This window comes from Nannobrachium achirus, assembly GCF_963921795.1.
Source record: "Nannobrachium achirus genome assembly, chromosome: 10".
In the NCBI taxonomy this organism is placed as follows: Eukaryota; Metazoa; Chordata; class Actinopteri; order Myctophiformes; family Myctophidae; genus Nannobrachium; species Nannobrachium achirus.
The window spans coordinates 46,163,854-46,188,654 of NC_137819.1; the positions used below are offsets into that span (position 1 = coordinate 46,163,854).

A 24,801-nucleotide genomic window follows, 5' to 3' on the forward strand; every position below is an offset into this window, starting at 1 on the left:
TATATCGTCGTTGTCGGGTGGAAATCTCGTATCTCCAAATTTGTACGTTCTTTCGCAAATCATACAAGGCCGTCGCACAAAACTAGTGAAAACAGCCGATCTACAAGCACACAACGCCTCGTGGTGCGAGGCGTTGTGTGCTTGTAGATCGGCTGTTTTCACTAGTTTAAATAATTGAATAAATGATAAATGCAAAACGAACGGTTTTGGACATACAAGATTTTCACCCGACAACGACGATATCTGAACTGTCGCTGGAGGAGCAGGAACGCCACCGTCGCCTCCTGCAATGTTGTGGCCCTCGGCTCGGTACCCTAGACATAATTCGGCCCTTGGGGAAAACTAATTGGGGAACGCTGGTCTACATATTTGGGCCTTTTCTCTCAGTTTCTCTCATCCTCCTCGGTCCATCCATCCCTTGCGTAGCCTATCCCTTTTGTCATGGCAGATTACATGTGACTCATTCTCTCCATGCAGGCTGTCATTCTCTATCAGCCCTTACACCATTAAACTTAAGCTAAGTCAAATTTGATGTTGTAGCAAAACATAATTTGGACCGACTCTGTCCACTCTATTAAAGTCTGACGTGTGGTCTCTTCAGTTTAACATGTGACGATGCCCAGACCAGCGCTATTAAAACAAATAGACTGTGTTTGAGCTGACCTTCTATGAGCTCATACAGTATGCCCTCAATGTGTGTGTTCCTCTGAGGGGATGAGAGACACAGGGGGGGTCGGGGGTTGAAGGGAGAGACGGAGGGAGAGGGACAGAAGGAGAGAGGGCCAGACAGGAAATGACCTCGCTGAGGGAGGGGGGGTTCCCCAAAGGGCCAAAGTTCACACACACACACACACACACACACACACGCGCGCGCGCACACACACACACACACACACACACACACATACCCAGACCTAAAGCTTCTTTCACATAGACCAGGGTTCCCCAATAGGCGGCCCGCGGGCCATTTGCGGCCCACGGGGGGCTACTGTCTGGCCCCCACCAACCCCAGTAATAATGGTGGTATAAGAGCAGCAACAACACTAGTATATCGTCATTGTCGTGTGGAAAACCTGTATCTCAAAATGTGTACATTCTTTCGCAAAGTAAAGCCCTGCTTCATCAAACAAGGCCGTCGCACAAAAGTAGGGAAAACAGCAGATCTACAAGCACACAACGCCTCGCGGTGTGAAGCGTTGTGTGCTTTGGACAAACAAGATTTGTGATTGTGTTTTGGACATACAATATTTTCACCCGACAACGACGATATCTGAACTGTCACTAGAGTAGCGGGAACGCCACCGTCGCCCCCTGCAATGTTGTGGCCCTCGGCTTGGTACCCTAGACATAATTTGGCTGGGGAAAACTAATTGGGGAACCCTGACATAGACTCTGTGAAATGTGTGTGAACGCACGCATCCCATTCATTTCCAATGGGAGCATGCGTGACAGTCTAGTCTAGTCTAGTGCGATACGTCAAAGTACACGCTGATGTCCCGTATCTGACGGACTGACAAGGACAGATCTGATTTGAATTAAGTCCATCTCAACCAACTTTATTCAAATCTTGTCCGCCCGTGAGCTCCGTGAAGCAAATGAAAGCAGCGCTGCTCTGCGTATAGGTGTGGCTGAGGGAAATGACAGGGAAGTGATCCAACGGAGTGACGGTCAAACAACAACAGCCGTTGCGGATTGGAGCCGGACGGAATTGCGTTCTATGCGCCTAGACTGCGTGTCGACAGACCCGGTGTGTAACCAGCTTAATAGCAGCTTATGATGCATAGACATGCATCAGGCTGTACTTGAGTGTTCTGGACTGTGCTGGCAAGACAAGGAGCTTACAGCTACAATAGTCATCCATTAGGACTGGAAAACATTGCATCACTTATTCTCTAGGGTGGTTAAATCTGTCAGTGTGTGTGTGTGTGTGTGTGTGTGTGTGTGTGTGTGTGTGCGTGCGTGTATGGCCATACGTGCGTGCGTGCGTGCGTGCGTGCGTGCGTGCGTGTGTGCTGTTGCATCTGAATTCTGGATGCTTGCTCTGCCTATCATTTCTCCAATGGGACTATAGTTCTAAGTTTCAATTCCTCTCTCAAGTTGACAATGTGATTATGACAGAGAGGGTGGGTTGTTAACTTGTTTGTGTGTGCGCGTGTGCGTGCGTGCGCGTGTGTGTGCGTTTTGTGTATGCAGCAAGGCAGAGTTTAACATTTTACGTCATGTGCCATAAACGTCCAGATGTGTTGGCTTGCATGCTTGCATAGCATACACACACGGACACAAACAGAATCATTCTGCAAAGTTACAGTAAGCGCTGCACATGCCCCATTGCACTGAACACACCAATCTCTGTACATTTATTTGCCCAACTTTAAAGTCGAGATGTTTAACTACGATCTGGCACTTCGCCGGTGTAGTCTTAACACACATCTCATGACCCGAATTCCACTTCTCACAAATGTGAACCATCTGTGCGCCATGGTCCTCTAGCTGCCACCCGCCCAACAGCAAGGGTGCGTTAATGAGAGGGTTGCGGTAAAACTAGCATTAATCATGTTCATATAATATAATGCATCAACCAGTGGTACTCAAATGTTTTTACTTAAAGGATTAGTTCACCCCCCAAATGACTTTTTTCTATTGATTACTCACGCCATGGAGATTTGAGTTCAATAATATTTTTTTGACAGAAATTTGACTGTAGTAAATTTACCCCCATTCATTCCGGATGGGGACCCGGATGCATTTGGGTCCCCATCCGGAATCAATGGGGGTACATTCATTGTACTCACATTTTTGTTCTAGGAATGTGACAAAACACAAAAAATATTGTTGAGCTCAATATTTATAATCTATTGATTATATGGCGTGAATAATCAATAGAAAAAAAGTCATTTTCGTGGTGAACTACTCCTTTAAGTAAAAGTATCAATACTGTAAGTAAAAGTCCGGAATTTTAAATGTAGCCTACTTGAGTAAAAGTAAAAAGTTACCAAAAGTAAAAGTAGGCCTACTCATTATGCAGAATGTTTCAAGTTTTCAAATGTATAAAAATCTTTTGAAAATAAATAGTAGATCTACAAGCTCACAATGCCTTGCATGGCGACACACCACTGGTTCATAATGCATCAACATTGTGTTCAGCATTTGTTCATCTTGTTTGTTTGTTTGTTTTGGTGGTCTTTGGTGGCCCATACAAGATAATGTTAATAATTATTATTATTTACCATGAAATTAAATTAAGGTTTTTAGAGAGGAGGGGGGGGGGTCCTTCTTTTTTTTTTTACTATAAAACCTAGTCTGGTCTGGGCAAGCTTGTAGGCATGTGAGTTTCAGCGTGAGGGAATCCAAGACTTGGGGGTCCCCGTGGGACCCTCGTGGGAAGGAAACCTTCGCGTCTGCTTTCTCCATACCGAGGAATGGATCCATTCCAAAGCTGCGAGTCCTGGTGGATGCGGGGGCGCGCCTGAAACTCGGTCAAAGGGTTCGGCCAATGTTTCTCAATGTCTCCCAGTCCTCCTTTATAGAACGTTATGTGGCCTACTTGTGTTTTTTTTTATTGGTTACGTGCGCGCAGGTCGCACGGCGGCGCGCGTAAACAAGTGCAGGCTGGCTCAATGTTCCTATAAAGTTGACATCTGGCTTTGTATTGACGTCGGGGATGTATGGAGATCTAGATACAAGATGCACTGACTTGACTCGACTGGGGGGGGGATCTCTCTCGTTTAAAGAGAAATTGAGCGAGAGAGAAAATGGGAGGGGTTGGGGGGGAAGAGAGAGAGACACAGAGAGAGCACGAGAGAGAGGCGAATGAACTCCGACTTTTTTTTTCTTCTCCTTTCTGTTTTTTGGCGGAGGTCTGTGTAATTTGCAGCAGATGACCACTTGGGGGATGAAGGCATTTCGGGGAGGTGAACGTTTCCTCAGACGGCACCAGAGCAACAGCAGCGCTTTTAGAGATGGACCGGGGAGTTTACTGCATTCACACGGAGCCTCTCGTTCAAGGTCGCCGTGCAACAAGTGGACGACGGGCGTACGATGCACCAGCGTAACCGAGGAGACGGCGGGTGATGAATGCACCTGAGAGCGACAACACCAGCACACACCGGCTGCATGTGCAATAATAAACCGCCTCATGGCGATGGATAGCGGTCATTTCGTGGCGGTGATATGTTTGCTCCTGCTGACGTCCGAAGGACTCGTCTCGTTTTCGCCGGAGAGGGGCTTGTGTCCGGAGAGCTGCGACTGTCAGCACGCGCAGCACCTCCTGTGCACCAACCGCGGGCTGCGCGCCGTGCCCAAGGTCGCCGCGCGGGTCCCCGAGGACGTGCTGGTCTTCAGCCTCGGGGGGAACTTCATCTGCAACGTCTCCGCCTTCGACTTCACACGGTACGGTAATCTCATGAGGTTGAACTTGCAGTACAATCAAATACAAAGCATTCACCCCAAAGCGTTCGAGAAGCTCTCCAGATTGGAAGAGTTGTATTTGGGCCATAACCTACTGTCAACGATAAACCCAGGGACTTTACAGTCGCTGAAGAAATTAACTATTCTTTACAGCAATAACAATGACCTCAAGAAAATCACGCCAGAGCTCTTTTCCAACTTGGACAGTCTCGTTAAACTGCGACTGGACGGCAATGGTATAGAACTGTTGCAAGACTCTGTTTTTAAGAGCTTAACTAATCTACATTACCTCCATCTGGAATCCAACCAGCTCCAGCACATACACAGAAACGCATTTTCAAAGCTCAACAACTTGCGCTTCCTAAATCTGGCCCACAACAAGCAGTCAGCCGTGCGTAATGTTTTCACGTTTTCCCAGCTCAGAGCGTTGACAACACTGCTCCTTTCTGAGAATGAAATTACACACGTTGGGAATCAGGTCTTCCACAACTTAAAAAAGTTGTCCAAACTCTCGCTCAGCAACAACAAAATCTCCATTCTGCACAGTGGGGCTTTGAAAGGACTGTCGAGCTTGAGAGAGTTTTTTATTGACGGGAACGAACTGGCGGAAATCCCCGCGGGTCTCCTCGACCCCCTGGAGCGCATAGAGGAACTTGACTTCAGTCGCAACCGGATTTCCAACGTGGACTCTTTAGCCTTCGCGCAACTTAAGCATCTAAGGACTTTGAAGCTGAAAGACAACCGCCTCACCAGCCTGTCCGGTGACATTTTTGCCCTCAACAGTGTCCTTTACGACCTGGATCTCCATGGCAACAACTGGACTTGTGACTGCCGCCTCGGCGAATTGAAACGGTGGATGACGTCTGCGCATTCTCAGGGCAAATTGTTGACTGTGTTCGTTCAGTGTCATCACCCGGCGACTCTGCGGGGGAAATATTTAGACTATGTAAACAGCTCCCAGCTGCTGCCACTTGGGAACTGGACCAGCTTGTGTGAGAGCCAAGCTGGGCCCGAGGAGAGCCGGGGAGGGGAGATCCTGGAGAAGGAAGTGGAGGACAGGGGGAGAAGAGCTGAGGGAGAAATACTGCAGGAGGAAACAGGGAGAGATGATGAAGATGGCCAGGGGAAGAAAGAGGAGGAGAGCAGGAGTGAAGTGGAAGATATAGTAGACTTAAACGAGAGCAGAGAGGGACACAGGGTTGGGGGGGTGGGGAGTGAAGGGGAGAAAAGGAAGAGAGAAGGGGAGGGAGATGCAGGAATCCAGGGAGACCAGGGGGGACCAGAGGTCTCTTCCTCAGTGGAAAGAAAGAAGCAAAAGAAAAAGTCAGTCGGCCCGAGGTCACGACCTGCCGCAGAGGCGGCAGCGAGACGTGACAAAGGTAGACGAAGGTCGAATCCCGTTTTGAGCACAGCTCCTCCAGCCTTTCCCACGCTCACCCAACGGGACGAACACGTCCACGGCACCACCGCAGAGCAGCTCTCCACCCCTTTGCCCGTCCGAACGGGAGAGACATTTGACCTTCTCATGGCCGTGCGGGAGGAGGCCCTGCCTGTGATCACAGACCCCTGCTTGTTCAACCGCCACTTCATCACCAACGTGTCCGTGGACCAGGTCACATCCAGCACCGTCGCCGTCCACTGGTCCACCGCGGACCACCGGCGGCACACGCCGGGCCTGGGACCCGGGAGGGACGAGGTCCACTACCGCGTCCTGTTCGATCGCTTCGGCACGCCGGACCGGTTCCCCCGCTATGTCTACGCCCCGGGCGCGGCTCGCTCCGTGACCCTCCGCGAACTCAGCGCAGACGTGACCTACATGGTGTGCGTGGAAGGGGTGGTGGCCGGGTCGGTGTGCCAGGTGGCGCCCCGGGACCACTGCACGGGGCTGGTCACCCTCCCGGAAGGCTGGAGCGGCGGGCGAGGAGGAGGAGGCGGTGGCGGCGGGCTGACCTCTGACCTCCAGCTGGTCACCGTGGCGACCTTGGCGGGCAACGCCGTGCTCCTGCTGGTGATCGGCGGCGTCTGGCTGGGGAGGAGTCTGAGGCGGCGGCTGCAGAGGAGGAAGTCGGCCGTGCATGTGCGACACATGTACTCCACCCGCCGGCCGTTCCGACCCGCCGTGGTGTCCGCCGCCGTGTCCGCCGACTTCACCAGCTACCAGAGCAGCCGCCCCCCGCGGCTGGGCCCGCTGGAAGAGGGAGACCTCATCGAGTTCCCCTGCGACCGGTTCCTGGACAACAGCACCGCCCGGAGAGACGCTGACATGCAGAGGTTCTCAGACTAGAACCCCCCCATCCCCCTCCCCTCCCCCCAAAGACTGTGAACATTTTTGACAAGGAATAGGCTATATGCACAGCAGCCATTTTGGAGAGAAGTTGGGTTTCTTCCCACTTCCTTCACAGGTGTTACTAATGATACTAATGAAAGCTCTGTTACATTCTGGTCAAACAGAGTCAGGGTGCTGATATTGAGCATGTTGGCTCACTGAAAAGACTGCTACACCGGTGGGTCCCAAAGTGTGGTCCAGGATAACTTGGGGGTTCCAAATCATCCCTTAAAAGTTTCGTAACTCTGAGAGCATACAAATGTAACACCTTTGAAGGAAGTCAGAAGAGACCCAACTTCTCTCCAATATGGCTGCTGCGCATACAGTATAGCCTATTTACTGTACAGTTGATGACGAGTGTGTAGACCAGAGGCAGCTCAACACACGTTTATCTAGCCCCTTTCAGAACCCTGTATACCTGTTTTGCCGGTATCCAGGATACCGTCATCCCAAACACAAAAAAGGTATACAGCAGGTGTCTTCAACAGGGGGTCCGTGACCCCTACGAGGTCCCTCAGAGTTACTACAGGGGGTCCTCCAAATCTTTGTGTGATAGAAACCTTTTCTCCTTTTTTATATTAACCACTTAACCCTAGTCTCCTTATTCTGAGAACATTTAGCCAAAAATAGCAGATCTACAAGCTCACAGCTGCGAGGCGTTGTGAGCTTGTAGATTGGCTATTTTTTGGCAAAGAAGGTTTGGTGTAGAGGGGGGAAAGAACAGACTAAGTACAGAGTGAAAGGTCAACTTTATTAAGTATTGACAGTTCAAGTGGTTATTGGTTAAATATCTGAAAACACAAATTGACATGAATCCAAAATACATGATGATTGTGCTCTCAAACTATATATGGGTTGTGGGGGTCCCTGCTTCATCTCTCTCTCTACTAAGGGGTCCTTGGCCTGAAAACGTTGAAGTCCCCTGGGATACAGGGTTCCGAAAGGGGGCTAACTATTGTCTTGCTTTTGTGCTTCGCTGTTATAAATCAATGCTTAAGAATACATTTTCCTCACTTGATTTGAAATAAATCCCACCACCATGACCACTGGGTTTATGATGACCATAAACAAACCCTAAGTTTCTACAAGTTGGGGGTTGTGGTTCTACACATCCTCTCCAAACGGGCCTTCAGACACTACAGGAAGTCAAATCGTGTGACTTCCCCCTTCCTCTCCCTGCGTTTCCTTTTTCGTTTCCTTGCACCTGCAAGTATTTTTAAACGTGTAATTTTGTGTGAGTGCTAGTGTTGATGGATGCGTGTGTGACGATCGCTGATTTCAATGATGGTGCTCCTGTTAAACTCACAGACATGACGTCTTTTCATATTATTTTGTACACATTTGTAGCTGCTGGTTGGCAGACAAATAACTTGTTTCGTATCATTCCCATTGTGTTTTTATACTTTTATATTGAGTTTTGTATTATTCTGCAGTACAAGAAGTAAAATCCCCAACAATGTGACTGATGCGTCATTTGAGTGTGAGGATAATATCACTGTTTATGTGACAGCTTCTATTTCTGTTGTTCTACAGTTTGTGAAGAAGTGATATTCGCAACTATGTGGCTGTGGCGTCATCTCAGATGAAAGTAGTAAAAATGCTAAGGGATCTCACCCGGAACTATTTCAAGTAAGGGCTTTAAACAGAGTTTATTCTCAAAATAAGATATAGCATTTCAAAGATGTGAATGAACAAAATGACTAGCCTATACCTTTATTGAAACAAAATGTAAGGTCTTTGAAAATTTTCTTATGTGTTAGACACAATACCCTGACATTTTAGGAGGTTTTATCATTCTAACTTGTGTTATGTTTTACTTCATTATTTGTTTCTGGAAAGGATATAGGTTCTGGTAAGCCTATAGTGTATTCTTGAGTTTTATGTATGTGTTTGTGTACTGTACATGCAAGCTTAGTATGTGTGTGTGTGTGTGTGTGTGTGTGTGTGTGTGTGTGTGTGTGTGTGTGTGTGTGTGTGTGCGTGCGTGCTTGCGTGCGTGCTTGCGTGTGTGTGTGCGTGCGTGTCTGTGCGTGTGTGCGTGACAAGATGAAGTCTGGAGTCTGGCAATAGTTAAGCAGAGTCTTTGTTTGAGTAGACAGGGTGGGGTACCTCCTACACTCAACACACACACACACACACACACACACACACACACACACACACACACACACAACTGAGCCCTTTGGCAAAGTGTTACCATAACACCAGACACAAAATCACAGCCCAGGACATCTGATAGCGGTTTCAGTGTTTAGCAGCACATACTGTATAGTCACACATTCACCACTAAAAACAAGCCTTAAACAGCTTTATTTTACAATAGTAATCGCTGCTATAACGTCTCCCCGTCTCTCCCGCTCTTTAGTAAACAAAGAATACATTTTCAGGTCGGGATACCAATTTGATCCATGCAATCAGGAGAGAGAAATAACACAGGCTAGCAGGGGCGTCAATTGGGTATGGCAGGGGTATGCAGCTGCAATACACTGGGTCACGGGGGGTTTTGTCTATCTGTGCTGGTTATTATGCTGTTAAATTACAGAAAAATAAAGTGCAAAATTTAACAAAATGGTCACTTTAACAAGGTATTTTAATGATATTCTCCGCACTTGTATTCTCCCCATCTTGACAAAATGGTATATTCCCAGGTTCCACAGGTCAGCTGCACAGGTGCAATGCATTATTATTAATTGTGGCAAGTTTACTAACATGCCAACTTTAGCTGCACTTGAACAAACGTTCCAGGCTGCCATATCCATCCCAAGAAATCGTAGAAACGGGGGGGGGGGAAATAAATGTACTTCTTAAAATAAATGTATCATGCCTCTTGCTAAGGTATGGCAACATGACTGGTGTCTTGCACGCGTGCCACCTTAGATTTTTCTGAACTGACGCCACTGCTAGCTAGCCTACAGGATAAACAACTGAAATTGGAAGTGATGAAACAAAAAAAACTAAAAAACATGAGCAGAGAAGTTTGCTATAAAATTGAAACTGATAAATGGGTTCTCTTTCCTGATTAGATTAAATGTTTTCTCTGTTTACTGAAGAACTGGAGAGTCAGGTGAGGTGATTAATAGAGCTTTAACAAAACCTCTTTTGTTTAAAACAATATCACTTACGGCACCTTTAACTGAATGGAATCGTTCATTATTTTACACTATCCATTACTGACGCGGACTGATCCTAACTTTTATTGAAGGGGATATAACATTATTTTCATTGCATTTCTGTGAAAAGCATGTCACAAGTTGAAGTTTGTTTCATTACCATATCACTAGCAAGTTCCAAATTCAGTCACTAGATGGCAGACTAGGCCATGTTTATATATTTCCTCTTGTGGGATTGTTGAACCCAGAGTTCAGGTTAGTATTTAATGTAATTAATGTAAAATAGTAAAAACTAACAAAACAACAACAACAACAACAAAACACTTGCAATGATATACCAAGAATAAATGCATTTTTTTATTTTAGCATTAGATTTACAGTGATTGTCATTAACTGTACAGTACAAAATGTAGAGCCTGAAGCCTAATTTTATATTTCGTGCCATTTTCGGCCATGCACGAAGTAAAAATTAGGATTTGATTATAAGTGTAAAGCGGACTGGGTGCTACATTCTAGTAACGAGTTATGTTAAAGGATTGCTAGAAATATTGTAGGAAAATATCAAGCACCTCAAGCAGATAATTTACAACAAGAAATTCCTCCTATGGAGAGACATGATAAAAAATAAAGCAAAATATTTTCCTTTTGTACAAAAAAAGACAGTTGCATTACTTAGCTATTAGCTATTTTTCATGTAATAATCTGCCCCTGCATCAACAAACACAAGGCACTGGGTGTGCGCTATCATCCATACAGGAAAAATACAAACAATCTAGGTCTCTTTAGGACTTACTACAAGTGCAAAAGAAAACAAGGTTTGAAATAAAAGCGATGGTAATTGTTGTAATAGCATATAGAAAGGCTAGTTGTCAACATAAACAGACATTTTCTCAACACATGATCCAGTTGCCACATGATGGTCACAGTGATTGAGAGTCTATGACTCAAGGCTTTTTGTTTTTTAAATATACATTTTTGCACCTGTCCTGTACCATAAAGGAAACTAGAGGTATGGCTCATTATATGACTTCCCTCTCTTGTCTCCTGTTCTGCAAAATAGGCTTCCTGAAAAGGTGACATCAATTAATAAAAACCAACAAATATATACTAATAATAATAATTATTATTATTATTATAAATGAACTGACACGTTCATTTGGACTTGGAAACCATCTGTCCAGTTAAGTACCACTGACGCAGACAGAAAAGAGGAGTCAAAGCAATGACCTGAAGTGAAGGTTGAGACATCTGACGTTGGATACAGGAAGTGGGCACCTGAACATTATGGGCAACTCGATGTTTTTTCCCCCAAATGTAAATCAATAAAGAATTTGTAAAATGGTCAGAAGTAATGTAAAGCAGTGTTTCTCAACCACTGTGCCTGGGGACCTTTGGTGTGCCCCTGAGAAGGGTCAAGTGTGCCCCTTGAAACTGCTTGAAAGCCAGTATTGTATTTATCATTTTAAAAATGATTTAAACTAGTGAAAACAGCAGATCTACATGCACACAACGCCTCGCGGTGCGAGGCGTTGTGTGCTTGTAGATCGGCTGTTTTCACTACTGTTGTGCGACAGCCTTGTATGATGAAGCAGGGCTTTACTTTGCGAAGAAACGTACACATTTGAAACTTGGAGATACAAGGTTTCTTCCCGACAGTGACGATATTTACACCCCAGTATTATGTTGGTGTGCCCATGGATTCTTGGGACATGAAAAGTGTGCCCATGCCGAAAAAAGGTTGAGAAACACTGATGTAAAGTGCTCATGGTTTGAACATGGTACATGGCACGGTACATCATTATAAGACCTAAATATACCCTTCAACTCAGTGTATGCTGGCCGGGAGGCCACAGGTTTTTTATCAATTCCTAACAATTATTGTAGAAATAATGTCAAATATTCAAGCATGTTCAAATCATGTACCCTTCATTATATAGAATATTTATTTTACATTGTGGAAAGAAAAGGACATCTTTTAACATTTTGGTGCCCACAATGTTTAGGTTACCACTCTTCTGGTTACCCTGACATTTGATTCAAATGAGACTCAGTGGTGGAAAGTAACTTTTACTTAAGTACTGTACTTAAGTAACATTTTGAGGTATTTGTACTTTACTTGAGTATTTCCAATTTCCAATACTTTTAGGCTACTACTACCCAACTACATCTCGGTCCCAAATATTTCACTTTTTACTCTGCTACATTTATTTGAGAACTTTAGTTAGGGTTACTTTGTATATTTTGATTATTATTAAAACCTAAATCACGATGCGACGCAGTGTGAGCTTGTAGATCTGCTATTTTCAGATTTTTATACATTTGAAATGGGACATTCTGCATACTGAGTAGGCCTACTTTTACTTTTGGTACTATAAGTGTATCTTGATGTTGCCAATAACTTTGCTCAAGTTCATTTTGAATTCCGGACTTTTACCTGTTTTGGAGTATTTCCTATTGTGGTATTGATACTTTTGCATAAGTAAAGAATTTGAGTAGGCCTACTTTTTCCTCCACTGATAATGAGACTCGGCCCTAGCCCGGGTGCCCATGATGTGTCCCCTGTGAGAGTGACTGGTGAGGGTCAGTGTCCTCCAGGGTGGAGTTCGTGCCCTCTGTCGCCACCTGCAGGCGAAGAGGTGGAGATGCTGTTGTGTTGGACGGCCTGCTGACGAGACCCGGGACATACGGGGGCGGGACTTCCTCCCGGGCTCATCCCTGCAGCTGGACACAGAGACAGCTGTCAGTCACAGTCTGCACTCTGTATTTGTGTGCGCGTGCGCGTGAGTGTGCGTGCACCGCACGCGTGTGTGTGTGTGTGTGTGTGTGTGTGGCCTACAGTGGAACAAGATGTTGGCATTAAATCTAGTAGGCCTAGTATACATTTATAATAATCTAAAATGAATAAAACTACAGTTGGAGCCCAAACAAGAGCATGTAGGCCTACTGGTTTTCAAATGGAACACATTGGGTGCAGATAGAGTGCAGCACAACATCCTCTCTGCCCTTAAACCTCTGATTCTGACTCTTGAAGTCAAAACAAAAGGGAAAACACAAAAGCCTTTGTTAATTTTTTTTTTAAACTAAGTGGAGATCTGGTTCAAAGCACAAGAGATACTTTGGATCACATACAAATCTCTTGCACTTTTTCCTCATGTGGGGTAACACATTTTTTAAACGGGGAACTAATTGAACTGGGGTTCAAATTCAAGACATGGGCAGAGGGGTGATGGCAAGATGATACAGATGATGATGATGATGATGATGATGATGAAGAAGATGACGATGGCTTCTGTCCTTTGAAGGTTTGTGTAAAGAATAAGCCATATCATTAATACATGTTTTTTCTAAGTACTTACAGATAAGGAGTTATCAAAGACCAAAAGTAATTAAATCCAACTGCCACCTCTTTCTGTTTTGGAAAAGATGATGGTACATTTCTCTGATGGCTGCGGCCAACTATCTCTGCTCTATGATTCATTTGTTAGGATGTCTGGGGAATCCTTGGAGTGTAAAAGATTAGCTTGGTGTAAATATTTGAATATGGTTGTGACAGTTGATGTGTGGGAGAGGGTTAGCCCTAAAGCTCAGCCAGGTTCAGCTGATTAATACCAGATTTTTAAGTAATTACGGTACTATGTGGATCATGCCGATGTATATTTCCCCATCTATACTCGACTGTTTTGATGCCAATATTCCAGGCAAATGTGTAAAAGTGAATGTAGAGAAATGTACATTATTTCACTGCTTATGAAAAATACCTACCAGTAATGTATTATAACAAATAGCATCTGAAGAAATACCAACTGTGCGTCATGGACCTGTTCCATGAGGACTCGGAGCTACACATCAATAGAAACAAGAAGAGAATAATTGTCTCCACCAGCCGAAGGCTGAGGGAGAGTATGTTTTCCCCTCCGTCCGTCCGTCCGTGCGTCCGTCCGTCCGTGCGTCCGTCCGTCCGTGCGTCCTCGCAGTTTGTGAGCAGCTAATCTCAGTCACGGTTGGCCCGATCGCTGCCAAACTGAGCACACACACTCCCTGGATGCCAATCTAGAACCTCTGCCCCACATTTTTCAAATCAGCCTCATGGTGGCGCTATAACAGGCCGATTTGTGTGGCCTGGTTGTTACCAGCTAATCTCCGGCGCCGTTGGCCCGATCGCTGCCAAACTGAGCACACACACTCCCTGGATGCTAATTCAGAACCTCTGCCCCACATTTTTTAAATCAGCCTCATGGTGGCGCTATAACAGGCCGATTTGTGTGGCCTGGTGGAGACCTGTGCTCGGAAGAGCACTGCTTCTAGTTTATATATGTCTTCTCAAAGCTAGACACACAATTCTCCCCTTTGCAAATCCCGCCCCATTCTGCCCTGTTACTATGGTGGTACAGATGACCCTGGGCAGATTGTTTTTTATAGTGGCAGTGAATGGGGGGAGAGGGTATTTTCATTGCCTCATTATTGCAATTTAAAGTACCAAAGGAAAAACATCTAGGTGATATTAATAAAAAGGGAAGACAAAGGTACAGTAGTTACATTGCAAAACAGGGGGTTTCCCCGAAAATATATGTTTTCATTTGTTTAATCCCAGTGGGACAGAATTTCACCATTGCAGATTCTTTTATAGTGGAAGTGGATGGGATTTTTCTTTTTTTCATAGCCTCATTACAGCTATATAAAGTACCCAAAAAAAACACATCTACGTGATATTAATAAAAAGGGAAGAAAAAGGTACAGTAATTACATAGCAAAACAGTAGTTTTCCCCCGAAAATATATGTTTTAATTAGTTTAATCCTCTGGATCAGAGAGAGAATAGAAATAGAAAGAGAAAGCGCAGTGCATCTTGGGTAGGAAGATGACAGCCAGATTATAGTTCTCCTCACATAATAGGCTGGCTTTCGTAATTCTGCCCATTTAAAATATATGTACCCAATCGTAACTCTTAGTTATATTGATAAGGTCCATGTGAACTAGTTTGTTGAAGCTTATTCATTATATTGAGCGAAATCGCGATCACCTCGCGTGGCCGTACTAGACGCACGCCGTGTCTCGCAGTGCGGACAGTTGTTGAAAGCCTGAAGCAACATTCTCCACTGCACAAACTCCACCCCCGATAGCAAAAAGTGAATGGTTTTTTCTGGTTGGCCAGTCAGGGAGTCTCAGGGACCAATCAGAAGGCTGACAAACGGTGGATTGCACTCTTTTGTAAAAACCCAGACAAACCACATATTAGAACAATGGCAGACTATCTATCTACTGTAATTGTCGTCTAGAAAATGTACTTAAACTATGTAAGGAAAATCTGTTACTATCATCCTTTTAGGACCTGCACTAATATAGATTATTCTTCAGGTCTTGTGAATTTGCTAGGAGAAAATAACACATTTATGTTTTTATTTTTATTATTATTATTACCCTTAAAGTTTTGTATGTTTTTTTTTCTTCATACTTTTCTTTTTAACTTTTATTTATTATTATCTATTGGAATTTGGATGATATGTGTCATATATATTTTCTGTCATAATCTAGGTGGTGGAGAAAATAAATACCAATAAGGTCAGATTAAAGGAAAATAGCTCTTTTATTTTGACAAATGAATAATGTACATACAGGTTCCATATACAACAAAAATAGAAAGATAATCTTGTAACGTGCCAATGGTACATCACCTAAGCCTTACAGTAAGGTGCAGTTTTCCATGTCTGTCATTACAGGCCTGGGTAAATGACTATTGAACATTTATTAGCTACAATGAACATTTAGTTTGCCTGGAGTGCAAGGCCGGCATGGTACGCAGTAGGCTCCATGATACATTTGTGCCAGGCAAAATAATCAGCCCCAGAATAGAAATGGAATTCCATCAATCCAGGTCTGGTCCGTTATATGAATATAAAACAGGAAAATATGAATCATCCCTTTAAGGGAGAGCAAAGAGAGTGACGCTTACCGTTTGCCAACGCTGTGTACAAGGAAGTGTGTATTATGTGTATTAGAACCAGTGGTTCTCAAAGTGGGGTCCATGGACCCCCAGCGGTCCTTGAGGGTCTTCCAGGGCGTCCCCAGCGAAATGATTGATGCTTAGGAACCAAAGGGACTCTTACTTACAGGTCTGTAACTCTGACAGTTAGTGTGCAAATGGAACCAAGTGGACCCGTCAGAGGTATGTGGGTCCACGCCACGGCCCTAATGCAAATACCAAACTGGGGTTCCTTCAAATTAAAACATTTGAGAACCACTGTATTAGACGGGTCTGAAACACTGGAAACTGGAAACTAAAAATGTTCTCATCCATGCTGCTGGCCACTTACAGTGACGTCAATCAAGGCGCGGCGGCATGAGGCCCCTGCGTGTTGTTTTTTGTGAAGGTTATGACAACAGGGGAAATCATAACCCCCCGGTGGTGACGTGATCCCTCGCCCCGTGTACGTTCAAAAGGGGACATTTTAAAATAGTTTGTAATGGGGGTCGGTGAGGAAAATACGGTCAGTTTGAGGTGGAGGTGATCAGTGACGGGCTCACTGTGGGGGGAAAGGCTGGGGTGAGGTTTTTGTAGGTAGGAGGTGTTGCAGGGCTGAGGTGGACGGTGGAGCTACTCACTGGGGAAGCCCTGTGTCGTCTCTCTCTGGCGCGCCGTGACAGGACAGTCTTTGTGCGTGAGCAGAATCTGTTTCAGTTGACCCACCTCTGACCTGAGCGACGTCACCTCGTTCTGGGAACACATTGGAGACATTAAGAGTCAGAGGAACGTATCGTTCGTTGTCGGGTGGAAACCTTGAATGTCCAAAACCGTTCGTTTAAAAAGAATAGCAGATCTGCAAGCACACACGTTTGAAAAAATAGCAGATCTACAAGCACACAAGGCCTTGCATGGCGAGGCCTTGTGTGCTTGTAGATCAGATATTTTCACAACCTTTGTGAGACACTCTTTTATGATGAAGTAGGACTTTAATTTAGAAAGAAACATACACATTTGATACTTGGAGATACAAGGTGTCTGCCTGACAGTGACAGTATTTTAAGCTCTGCGTGTGACTGTGTGTGTGTGTGTGTGCGTGCGTGCGTGCGTGCGTGCGTGCGTGCGTGCGTGCGTGCGTGCGTGCGTGCGTGTGTGTGTGTGTGTGTGTGTGTGTGTGTGTGTGTGTCTTTGTGCATGCTTGTGTGTGTGTGCCTGCATATACTGTACGTGGCTATATGTGGCTGTTTCTTTTGCAATTTACAATTTACAATTTAAGCATTTAGCATACGCTCTTAATCCAGAGCGACTTACAATAGGCAAGGACATACATCAAATGCATTGAAATAGTAACTAAAAACCTTTGTGTTTGTAATAGTGTACACTGTATAGTGTGTCTGATTTTAATCTTGTCTGATTGTGCGTGTTCCTGTGTGTGTCTGTGTCTGTGTCTGTGTGTGTGTGTGTGTGTGTGTGTGTGTGTGTGTGTGTGTGTGTGTGTGTGTGTGTGTGTGTGTGTGCGTGTGCGTGCACGTGTGTACATCTCTCGTAGCGTCCTACCTGTAGCTGCAGGTTGGTGTGCGTGAGCTCCTCGGCTTTCTTCTCCAGCGCCGACACCCACACCTTCCTCTTCTGTCGACAGCGCGTGGCCGCCGCTCGGTTGCGCTCCAGGAACTTCTGCCGCCGCTCGTCGGGGTCCTGGTCCGCCGTCCTCCTGCGACGGCCTCCGCCACCACCACCACCCCCGCCCCCGCCCCCGCAACCGCTGCTGCTGCTGCTGCTGCTGCCGCTGCTCGGCTGCACCGCGTGATGGGAATGAGATGGCTGGGAAGACTGCATCTGCTGGTTCATGGGAGATGCCTGTGTAGGATACACAAACACACACATGCATATTGTCACTGTCGGGCAGAAACCTTGTATCTCCAAGTTTCAAATTTGTATGTTCTTTCGCAAAGTAAAGCCTTGCTTCATTGTACAAGGCCGTCGCACAAAAGTAGTGAAAACAGCAGATCTACAACAGCCAATCTACGAGCACACAACGCCTCGCAACACGAGGCGTTGTGTGCTCGTAGATTGGCTGTTTTCACTAGTTTAGTTAATTTTTTAAATGATAAATACAAAACGAATGGTTTTGGACCATGAATCAGAAAACCTTTATCAAGTCAAATGAACGCACAGGCATGTGACTTAGTGACGGCATAGTGACGCTGGTGGGTGTCAGTAGTGTTCATCCAGGAATCTGACCTGATGGAGCCCTTGCATGATGCGAGAAATGCTCATGTTTCTTTATTAAATAAAGCATGGTAGAGCAGTATTGTGTGCGGACATTCCCTTCTTTTTACTCTGTGAGTATGGTTGTATAAGAACTGTGGGACTGTGCATATCATATCATTTTGAATCCAGGAATCTGCCTTATAATTGACAAGATGTATTGTGTGAAAACTGGTAATTTTGGCCTGAGGGTGGTGCTAGAGGAAAGGTTTGTGCACTTAATGTGCTCTTCTAGTTTCATGGCAATCTGGCCATTAGATTTTGGGATAACATGCAGGTGGACAGTTTGGTGTAAGGGTGGTGCTCGAGTAAGGCAATGGGGTCACCAAAGTCAGTGGGGTTCATACAGTACATGCTGAACACATTAAGGTCCATGGCAATCTTCCATCGAGGCTAGACTGGGCTAGACTGGGAGATATCATGTGTATAATAGAGGGTATGCGCATGCATAAAGTGAATGGCAAATTGAGTGGCAAATCAAGTGGCAAAGTGAGTTTAACGTTGTTTAATGCAACCAGATAGGACTTTTCTGTTTGGCGGTATATGGGCTGTTTTTTTGCCACTCAGTAGGCGTTCCCGCATAACTTCCGGGTATGATGATGATGTCACGCGCATACCCTCTATTGTACATTTTGACATATTAGTGGCACTACAGAAAACACCAAAATCAGATGGAGCATCGTTTTGGGACCATAAAGGTGCACAGCGAATTCCATGTCAATCTAGCCAGTCTAGTTTTTTAGATATCTTGATTGCGAGTCAAATGTGTAAAAGCAGAAATGTTGGCCTAATGATTAAGCGGGGGTCATCCTCTGGGGTACACAAAGGTACACAAATAATTCAGACATCCATCGCAATCCTTAGAGCATCACTGCCAGTGGGGCAAAAACAAAACATGCCTCAGTGTCTCTGCATGTCCCAGGGGCTGAAATTTCTAAAAGGGTACTTTTGGTGAAAACATAAAAAATGGCAGACCTCCAATCTCACAACGCGATGCTATTTTCGATGCTTGATGCCACACTGAACTAAGCATAATCAAGTCAATACTGGAGATGTGACATAATGGCATGGCTTTCTATTATCTACACAAAGAATGCAATTCTTTCAACATAAGATGCTGCATTCAAGTTCAGGAGAGTTTGGACAAGGCAATTCTCTCTTGAATGCTGCCTTCATATATGGCATGGAAAGAGGGCATTTGCATTTCTTTCACCATAGTAAAAACTGCATTCGTGGTCTGGAGAGGGCACTTTTTACAGGCGGATAAAAGGGCAGGGGCTCAGGCCCCCTTTGATGTCTATAGCCCCTTTTCCACAGACCCCACTGTGGTGTGGTGTAGTGTGGTGTCGTGTGGAGCTAAAGCTGCAGTCGAAAATGGGCTTTAAGTGTGCACGTGCCCGACTGTACCTGTGAGTGAATGGAGAGAGGTGAGCCCTGGTGCAGGTGCAAAGGCGGTGATTGGTGGACCTGAGGGTTCGGGACATTGCCCGATTGGTGGAGCTGGTGGCCGTGGGCGTTTCCCATGTGTTGCGGGGCGTGGTATCGTTGCTGGTAGGTGAGGGGCGGAGCTTGCAGCTGATGAGGGGAAGGGTGGTGCTGCAGCGGAGGCGCCTGCTGGCGCTGTGACATTATCTCCATCATGTGACCTATGTTTGCCATAGGGCTGCTGCCGGCGACCATTCCTGGGAGTTGATGCGGTTGGTGGTGTTGGTGATGATGGCCCATGGTCTGTTTAGATCTCTGGGGGTGAGGGGAGAAGATTATCATAAGGTTAGTGCAGGGGTCTTAAAACAGGGGGCTCCTCAGAGTTACTACAGGGGGGGGGGTCCAAAATCTTTGTCCAAATCTTTGTGTGATAGAAACCCTTTTCCTTCTTTTTTATATTAACCACTTGAACCCTAGCGTCCATATTCTGAGAACTTTAGCCACAAATAGCAGATCTACAAGCTCACAACGCCTCACGCTGCGAGGCGTTGTGAGCTTGTAGATCGGCTATTTTCGGCAAAGAGGTTTGGTGTAGAGGGGAAAAAGAGCAAACTAAGTACAGAGTGAAAGGTCAAGTTTGTAAAGTATCGACGCAGTGGTTAAATATCCAAAAAAACACAAATTGACATGAATCCAAAATACACTGATGATCGTGCTGTCAAACAATGAAACTAAATGGAATCTATGACAAGGTTGTGGGCTTCATCTCTCTCTCGGCCTGAAAACCCCTGGGTTAATGTGTTTGATAGTCTTGTTCAGTGATTCACACATGTTTAAATTTAAAGGACCCCCATAACTCTTGAGAGTGTACAAAAAGAATCGAATGCGGACAGTTGAAAATAGCCGATCTACAAGCCGATCTACAAGCCTCAAATGTATTTGGTTCCATCTGTACACCTTCAGAGTGACAGACCTGTGAGGGTCCATTTGGAACCCCCTCAAGGAACCATAACTTTGAGAACCCCACAGTTCAGTGGTTCTCAAAAACATTCACGCGAAAGACCCCCAAATGTATATAGGCTATTTGAAAAGAATTTGTGGGACTTTTGAAAATAGGCGCTCTACAAAGCTCACAACGCGTTGTGTTATGAGCTTGTCGAATGACCGTTTTTGTATAAAATAGGGCTTAGGCAAATAGCAATAGGGCTCTTCCACATTTTGCATGGGACCCCAAGGAACACCCTTCAAGGACTACACTTTGAGAACCACTGATCTAGTTGTCAGGTGTACAATCATAACCGTAATCACAGAATAAAAAATAAAAGGAATGGAGAAAGAACATGCATGAATGTTCCATCAGTCTCACGAGCACATGTTTACAACGTCGCATACATTCAAATTTAGTACGAGCAAACCTTCACTTGGCATAAGCAAGTGAACACTTAACAGGTTCGGGATTCTAGGGCAACTGTATCTGTCCCCTGCACACCTTAAATCTGAACTCAAAGTCAATTATGTACTTGTGAGTGAGTGAGTGTGTGTGTGTGTGTGTAGGTGTGTGTGTGTGTGTGTGTGTGTGTGTGTGTGTGTGTGTGTGTGTGTGTGTGTGTGTGTGTGTGTGTGTGTGTGTGTGTGTGTGTGTGTGTGTGTGTGTGTGTGTGTGTGTGTGTGTGTGTGCGCGCACATACATGTGTGCGTCTATGTATGTGTGTGTAGTGTCCACGCGCATGTGCGCGTAAGTACGTGTGTGTATGCGAGTGGACGTGTGTGTATGCTCATAAGGGGGGGAATGTGTGCCAATAAATGCCTGGCGGAGCAGTTTGATACCTTCACACTTTATCATTCCCATGTATCATCTGACTAAACAGACTGTAAGAGCTAATTTAAACCACGTCTCCACTTTCCACCACACTCAGCAGCACAGGCCAGAGAGAGAGAGAGAGAGAGAGAGAGAGAAACGAGAGCTTGTGTGTGTGTGGAGAATGACATCACCCCTTGCTCTTGCCCCCCCCCCCCCCCCCCCATCTTACTATCAGCTCTCTGTTATGTAATATTTCTGTAGGAGAAGTTTTCTTTTTCTTTTTTTTTCCGCTTCAAATTCTTCTTCCTCCGTTCCATTCAGCGAGGGGAAAAAAAGGGAACACATTTAGAGACTGCCAAGAATGAGATCACCCTGGCTGCCTGTGCCAGTTTCACCAGCCCCGCCAGCCCAGCCAGCCAGCCAGCCAGCCAGCCAATCAGTCAGTCAGTCACCCACAAGACGGGACAAGGCAGAACGATCGTCCCGGGCTCTGTTTACTACATAGAAACACTCCCCACAGCGGCCTGCCATTACACCATTACATCATGCAGCTGTACTAGTGCAGGATGACACATCGCATTGATATTTCTGTCTGAGTCGGATCGGACCAGGGGGGGCGGGGAGGTCTGGGCAGGGGGTGTATGGTGGGGGGAGGGATCGGTGAATGAAGGTATGCTCACACTGTACATGAGCTACAACTCAGTTGCAGCGCTTCAACAAGGCACAACACCGTACGTGATGAGAGTAGACTGACTATAAGATCATATAAGTCATAAGACTGTCTATAAAACAAGACAAGACTAGAGAAGATTATATTAGGACAGAAGAGAAAATAATTTAATAGAATCTGGTAGGACAGAGGACAACTTCATTAACTAAAGCATAGATAATCCTTATCCTTGGCATGTTTATACGAGTGCTGAGGAAGGTGCTCCCCTCTTCATAGAGCTTTGAGGTTGTCTACAGCTTACCGTAAACCCTACTGTATACACTAATGACCAGATTCCCAAGGGCTCAATACTAGGCCCCCTCCTGTTTTCACTCTACACTAAATATCTTCTGCAAAAAACACGTTCAGATGGTGAAAGCCTTAAGGGCAGTCCATACTGTCTCCGAGCACCAAAGCTTTCGTCGGAGAGTCACAACATCTGGGTGTGCAGCTCTCCGAACTCAAATTCGGGTTAATGCTTTTCAGAAGTAGCGAGTGACGTCATTTTGAAGTTGAACACACCTTGGAGACAGTATGGACTGCCCTTTTACTTGTATTTGGACGCGGACCCCCATCTCAAAATATTTGTTCCATGGACCTCCATACAAGATATGTGTTAAAATAGGCAATGTATATACCAGTGTTTCTCAAAGTGGATTCCAATGACTCTGTGGGTGCCTTTAGGAGGGTCTAAATTGATTAGTCTTTAACTCTGACAGAATACAAATGGAACCAAATGGACCCGTTATCCATTTGTACACTGTCAGTGTTAAGGGAAGACCTTGGAATTTAAAAGTTTGAGAAACACTGGTATATACGGTTAAAGAGGACGCCCTACCCCCACAAGGACACCCGGGGGTCCCCGGGCCACACTTTGAGAACCACTAGAGTAGGAGACATGTCCTCTTGACTGCAGTCAACTGACAAAGCGCTGTCTGTCTGTCTGTCTGTCTGTCTCTCTCTGAGCCTCACATTTGAACCTTAGTGGCTCTGAAACCCGATACACTGCTCACTTGTGACTCCATATACAGGGTCAATGCATGAAGTCATATCCCCTATGTGTGTGTGTGTGTGTGTGTGTGTGTGTGTGTGTGTGTGTGTGTGTGTGTGTGTGTGTGTGTGTGTGTGTGTGTGTGTGTGTGTGTGTGTGTGTGTGTGTGTGTGTGTGCACAGTGGGCACTTCACAGTTTTCCCTCTGGGTCTTTTTTGGTGTTGCCTTTGATCTTGTAACCGTTCTTAAAGATTCATACCGTATACATCTAGACAGAGAGAAATTCAGCGTAAAGGAAAGGTTGGGAGCTTGTCTAAAGCTTTCAACCTGGCATGGCTAAGGCACAACCTGGCCATCTAGGGATGGAGCTCTACCGAACCTGTTACAAAGTTATTGAGACCCAGTATCAATAAGCTTTGGGCTTGCCGAGCCTTTTATCGAGCATAGCGGCCCCCATGTTTAAGCAATCAATACAAGAGGGGATCAATAAATAAATCTAATCGCCCATGCTGGCACAAACATGTACCGGTATGTCTAACAGTGTATTGATACATGCCAACCAGCGCTGCCCAGGGAAACAAAATTACACTTTTAAAGTGACAGTACACTACAAACAATAACCAGTTAAAGGAGCTATATTCAACTTTTTCATTGTAGGGCCGACACTTTGTTTACATCCTAGTCTATAGACTATAATGTAAGCAAAGTGTCGGTCTGACAATGGCCAAAATTATTATTTTATCATTATTTTACGCTTTTTGTGGTCATTTTTTAATAGAAACACGTATATGAATGAAGCTTATTTTTTTATAAAATATTTTCGAAACATTATTTTTATTTTAGCATCCGTTTTTCAAGAAAAAGTTGACTATAGCTCCTTTCAGTTTCTTCAATATTATTTTCCAAAAGCAAAAAGGTCACTTCTGTCTGTTAGGAAATTACTGTATTTGAAGGCCCTAATAAATATGTATTTTTATTGTATTATATATTTTGGTTAAATGAATATGGATTTTCAGTTTATTTACAGTACTATTCATAATATAGCCATTTAACACTTATTGCATATTAATGAATGGTTGTTTTAATGATAGGCAAAATCGTATTTTACTTTTGTCATCATTAATTTAATTTCAGATTGTGGTCAGCCACTTAATTTGTCTTTCCACAAAATATTAGAAAACGCTTAATAGTGGGCTCGATAAAAGCCCAGCTCAATAAGCAGGATCGATAAGGTGCTCATTATCAATAGAAATGCATGAGCTCCATCCCTAATCATGACAGGTGAATATTTTATTGTTTTAGATATTTTCAAAAATGTTAATAAATTGAGAAAACTGGTTGTGAGCCTGTAGATTGTGTGTGTGTGTGTGTGTGTGTGTGTGTGTGTGTGTGTGTGTGTGTGTGTGTGTGTGTGTGTGTGTGTGTGTGTGTGTGTGTGTGTGTGTGTGTGTGCTGCTTTTCTCTCTATTCTAATCACGGATTAGATTAGCTAGAAGCACAAAGGGGCCTTGTCTGTGTTTGTGTTAATAAAAATATGTAGAGAGACAATGGGTCACTTTGAACCTGGTCTCCCTATTTTGGGCACATAATTATAGGACGAAAAGGTTAGAAAATGCTCTTCTAGATCGGCTATTCTTGTATAGAGCCCTGGGGGACACCGGTCAAACTAAGTATACAGGGTTTAAGCGGCTAAGTGGTTAATGAAAGGCTTGTGTTTGACCGATGACTGTTTTCAAAGCAACACAGTGTAATATGGTCACCACTGACTGACCACACACTCAAAGCTCACATCCACAATCCTCTCAC

At 44.9% G+C, this 24,801-nt stretch overlaps 2 protein-coding genes across 2 annotated transcripts in view; one reads left to right on the plus strand and one right to left on the minus strand.

Annotated features, from left to right (window-relative positions):
• Nucleotides 1–4,141: 4,141 nt before the first annotated feature.
• On the plus strand, nucleotides 4,142–6,691 carry tril (TLR4 interactor with leucine-rich repeats; the record flags this gene model as incomplete). The annotated part of the gene is made up of 1 exon (XM_080734945.1): nucleotides 4,142–6,691. The coding sequence occupies one exon, from the start codon at nucleotides 4,142–4,144 to the stop codon at nucleotides 6,689–6,691; it is 2,550 nt and encodes an 849-aa protein (XP_080591071.1).
• Nucleotides 6,692–12,424: 5,733 nt separating this feature from the next.
• Nucleotides 12,425–24,801, minus strand: part of LOC308293096 (cyclic AMP-responsive element-binding protein 5-like) — a gene marked incomplete at its 3' end in the record, with an annotated part of 36,189 nt that continues 23,812 nt past the window's right edge. Inside the window, exons 10-13 of the mRNA XM_080735526.1 lie at nucleotides 19,477–19,809; nucleotides 17,359–17,658; nucleotides 16,443–16,554; nucleotides 12,425–12,564 (exon numbers count right to left, since the gene is read on the minus strand). Coding sequence (XP_080591652.1) covers nucleotides 12,425–12,564; nucleotides 16,443–16,554; nucleotides 17,359–17,658; nucleotides 19,477–19,809 — 885 coding nt within the window. The remainder of the gene's footprint in view (nucleotides 12,565–16,442; nucleotides 16,555–17,358; nucleotides 17,659–19,476; nucleotides 19,810–24,801) is intronic.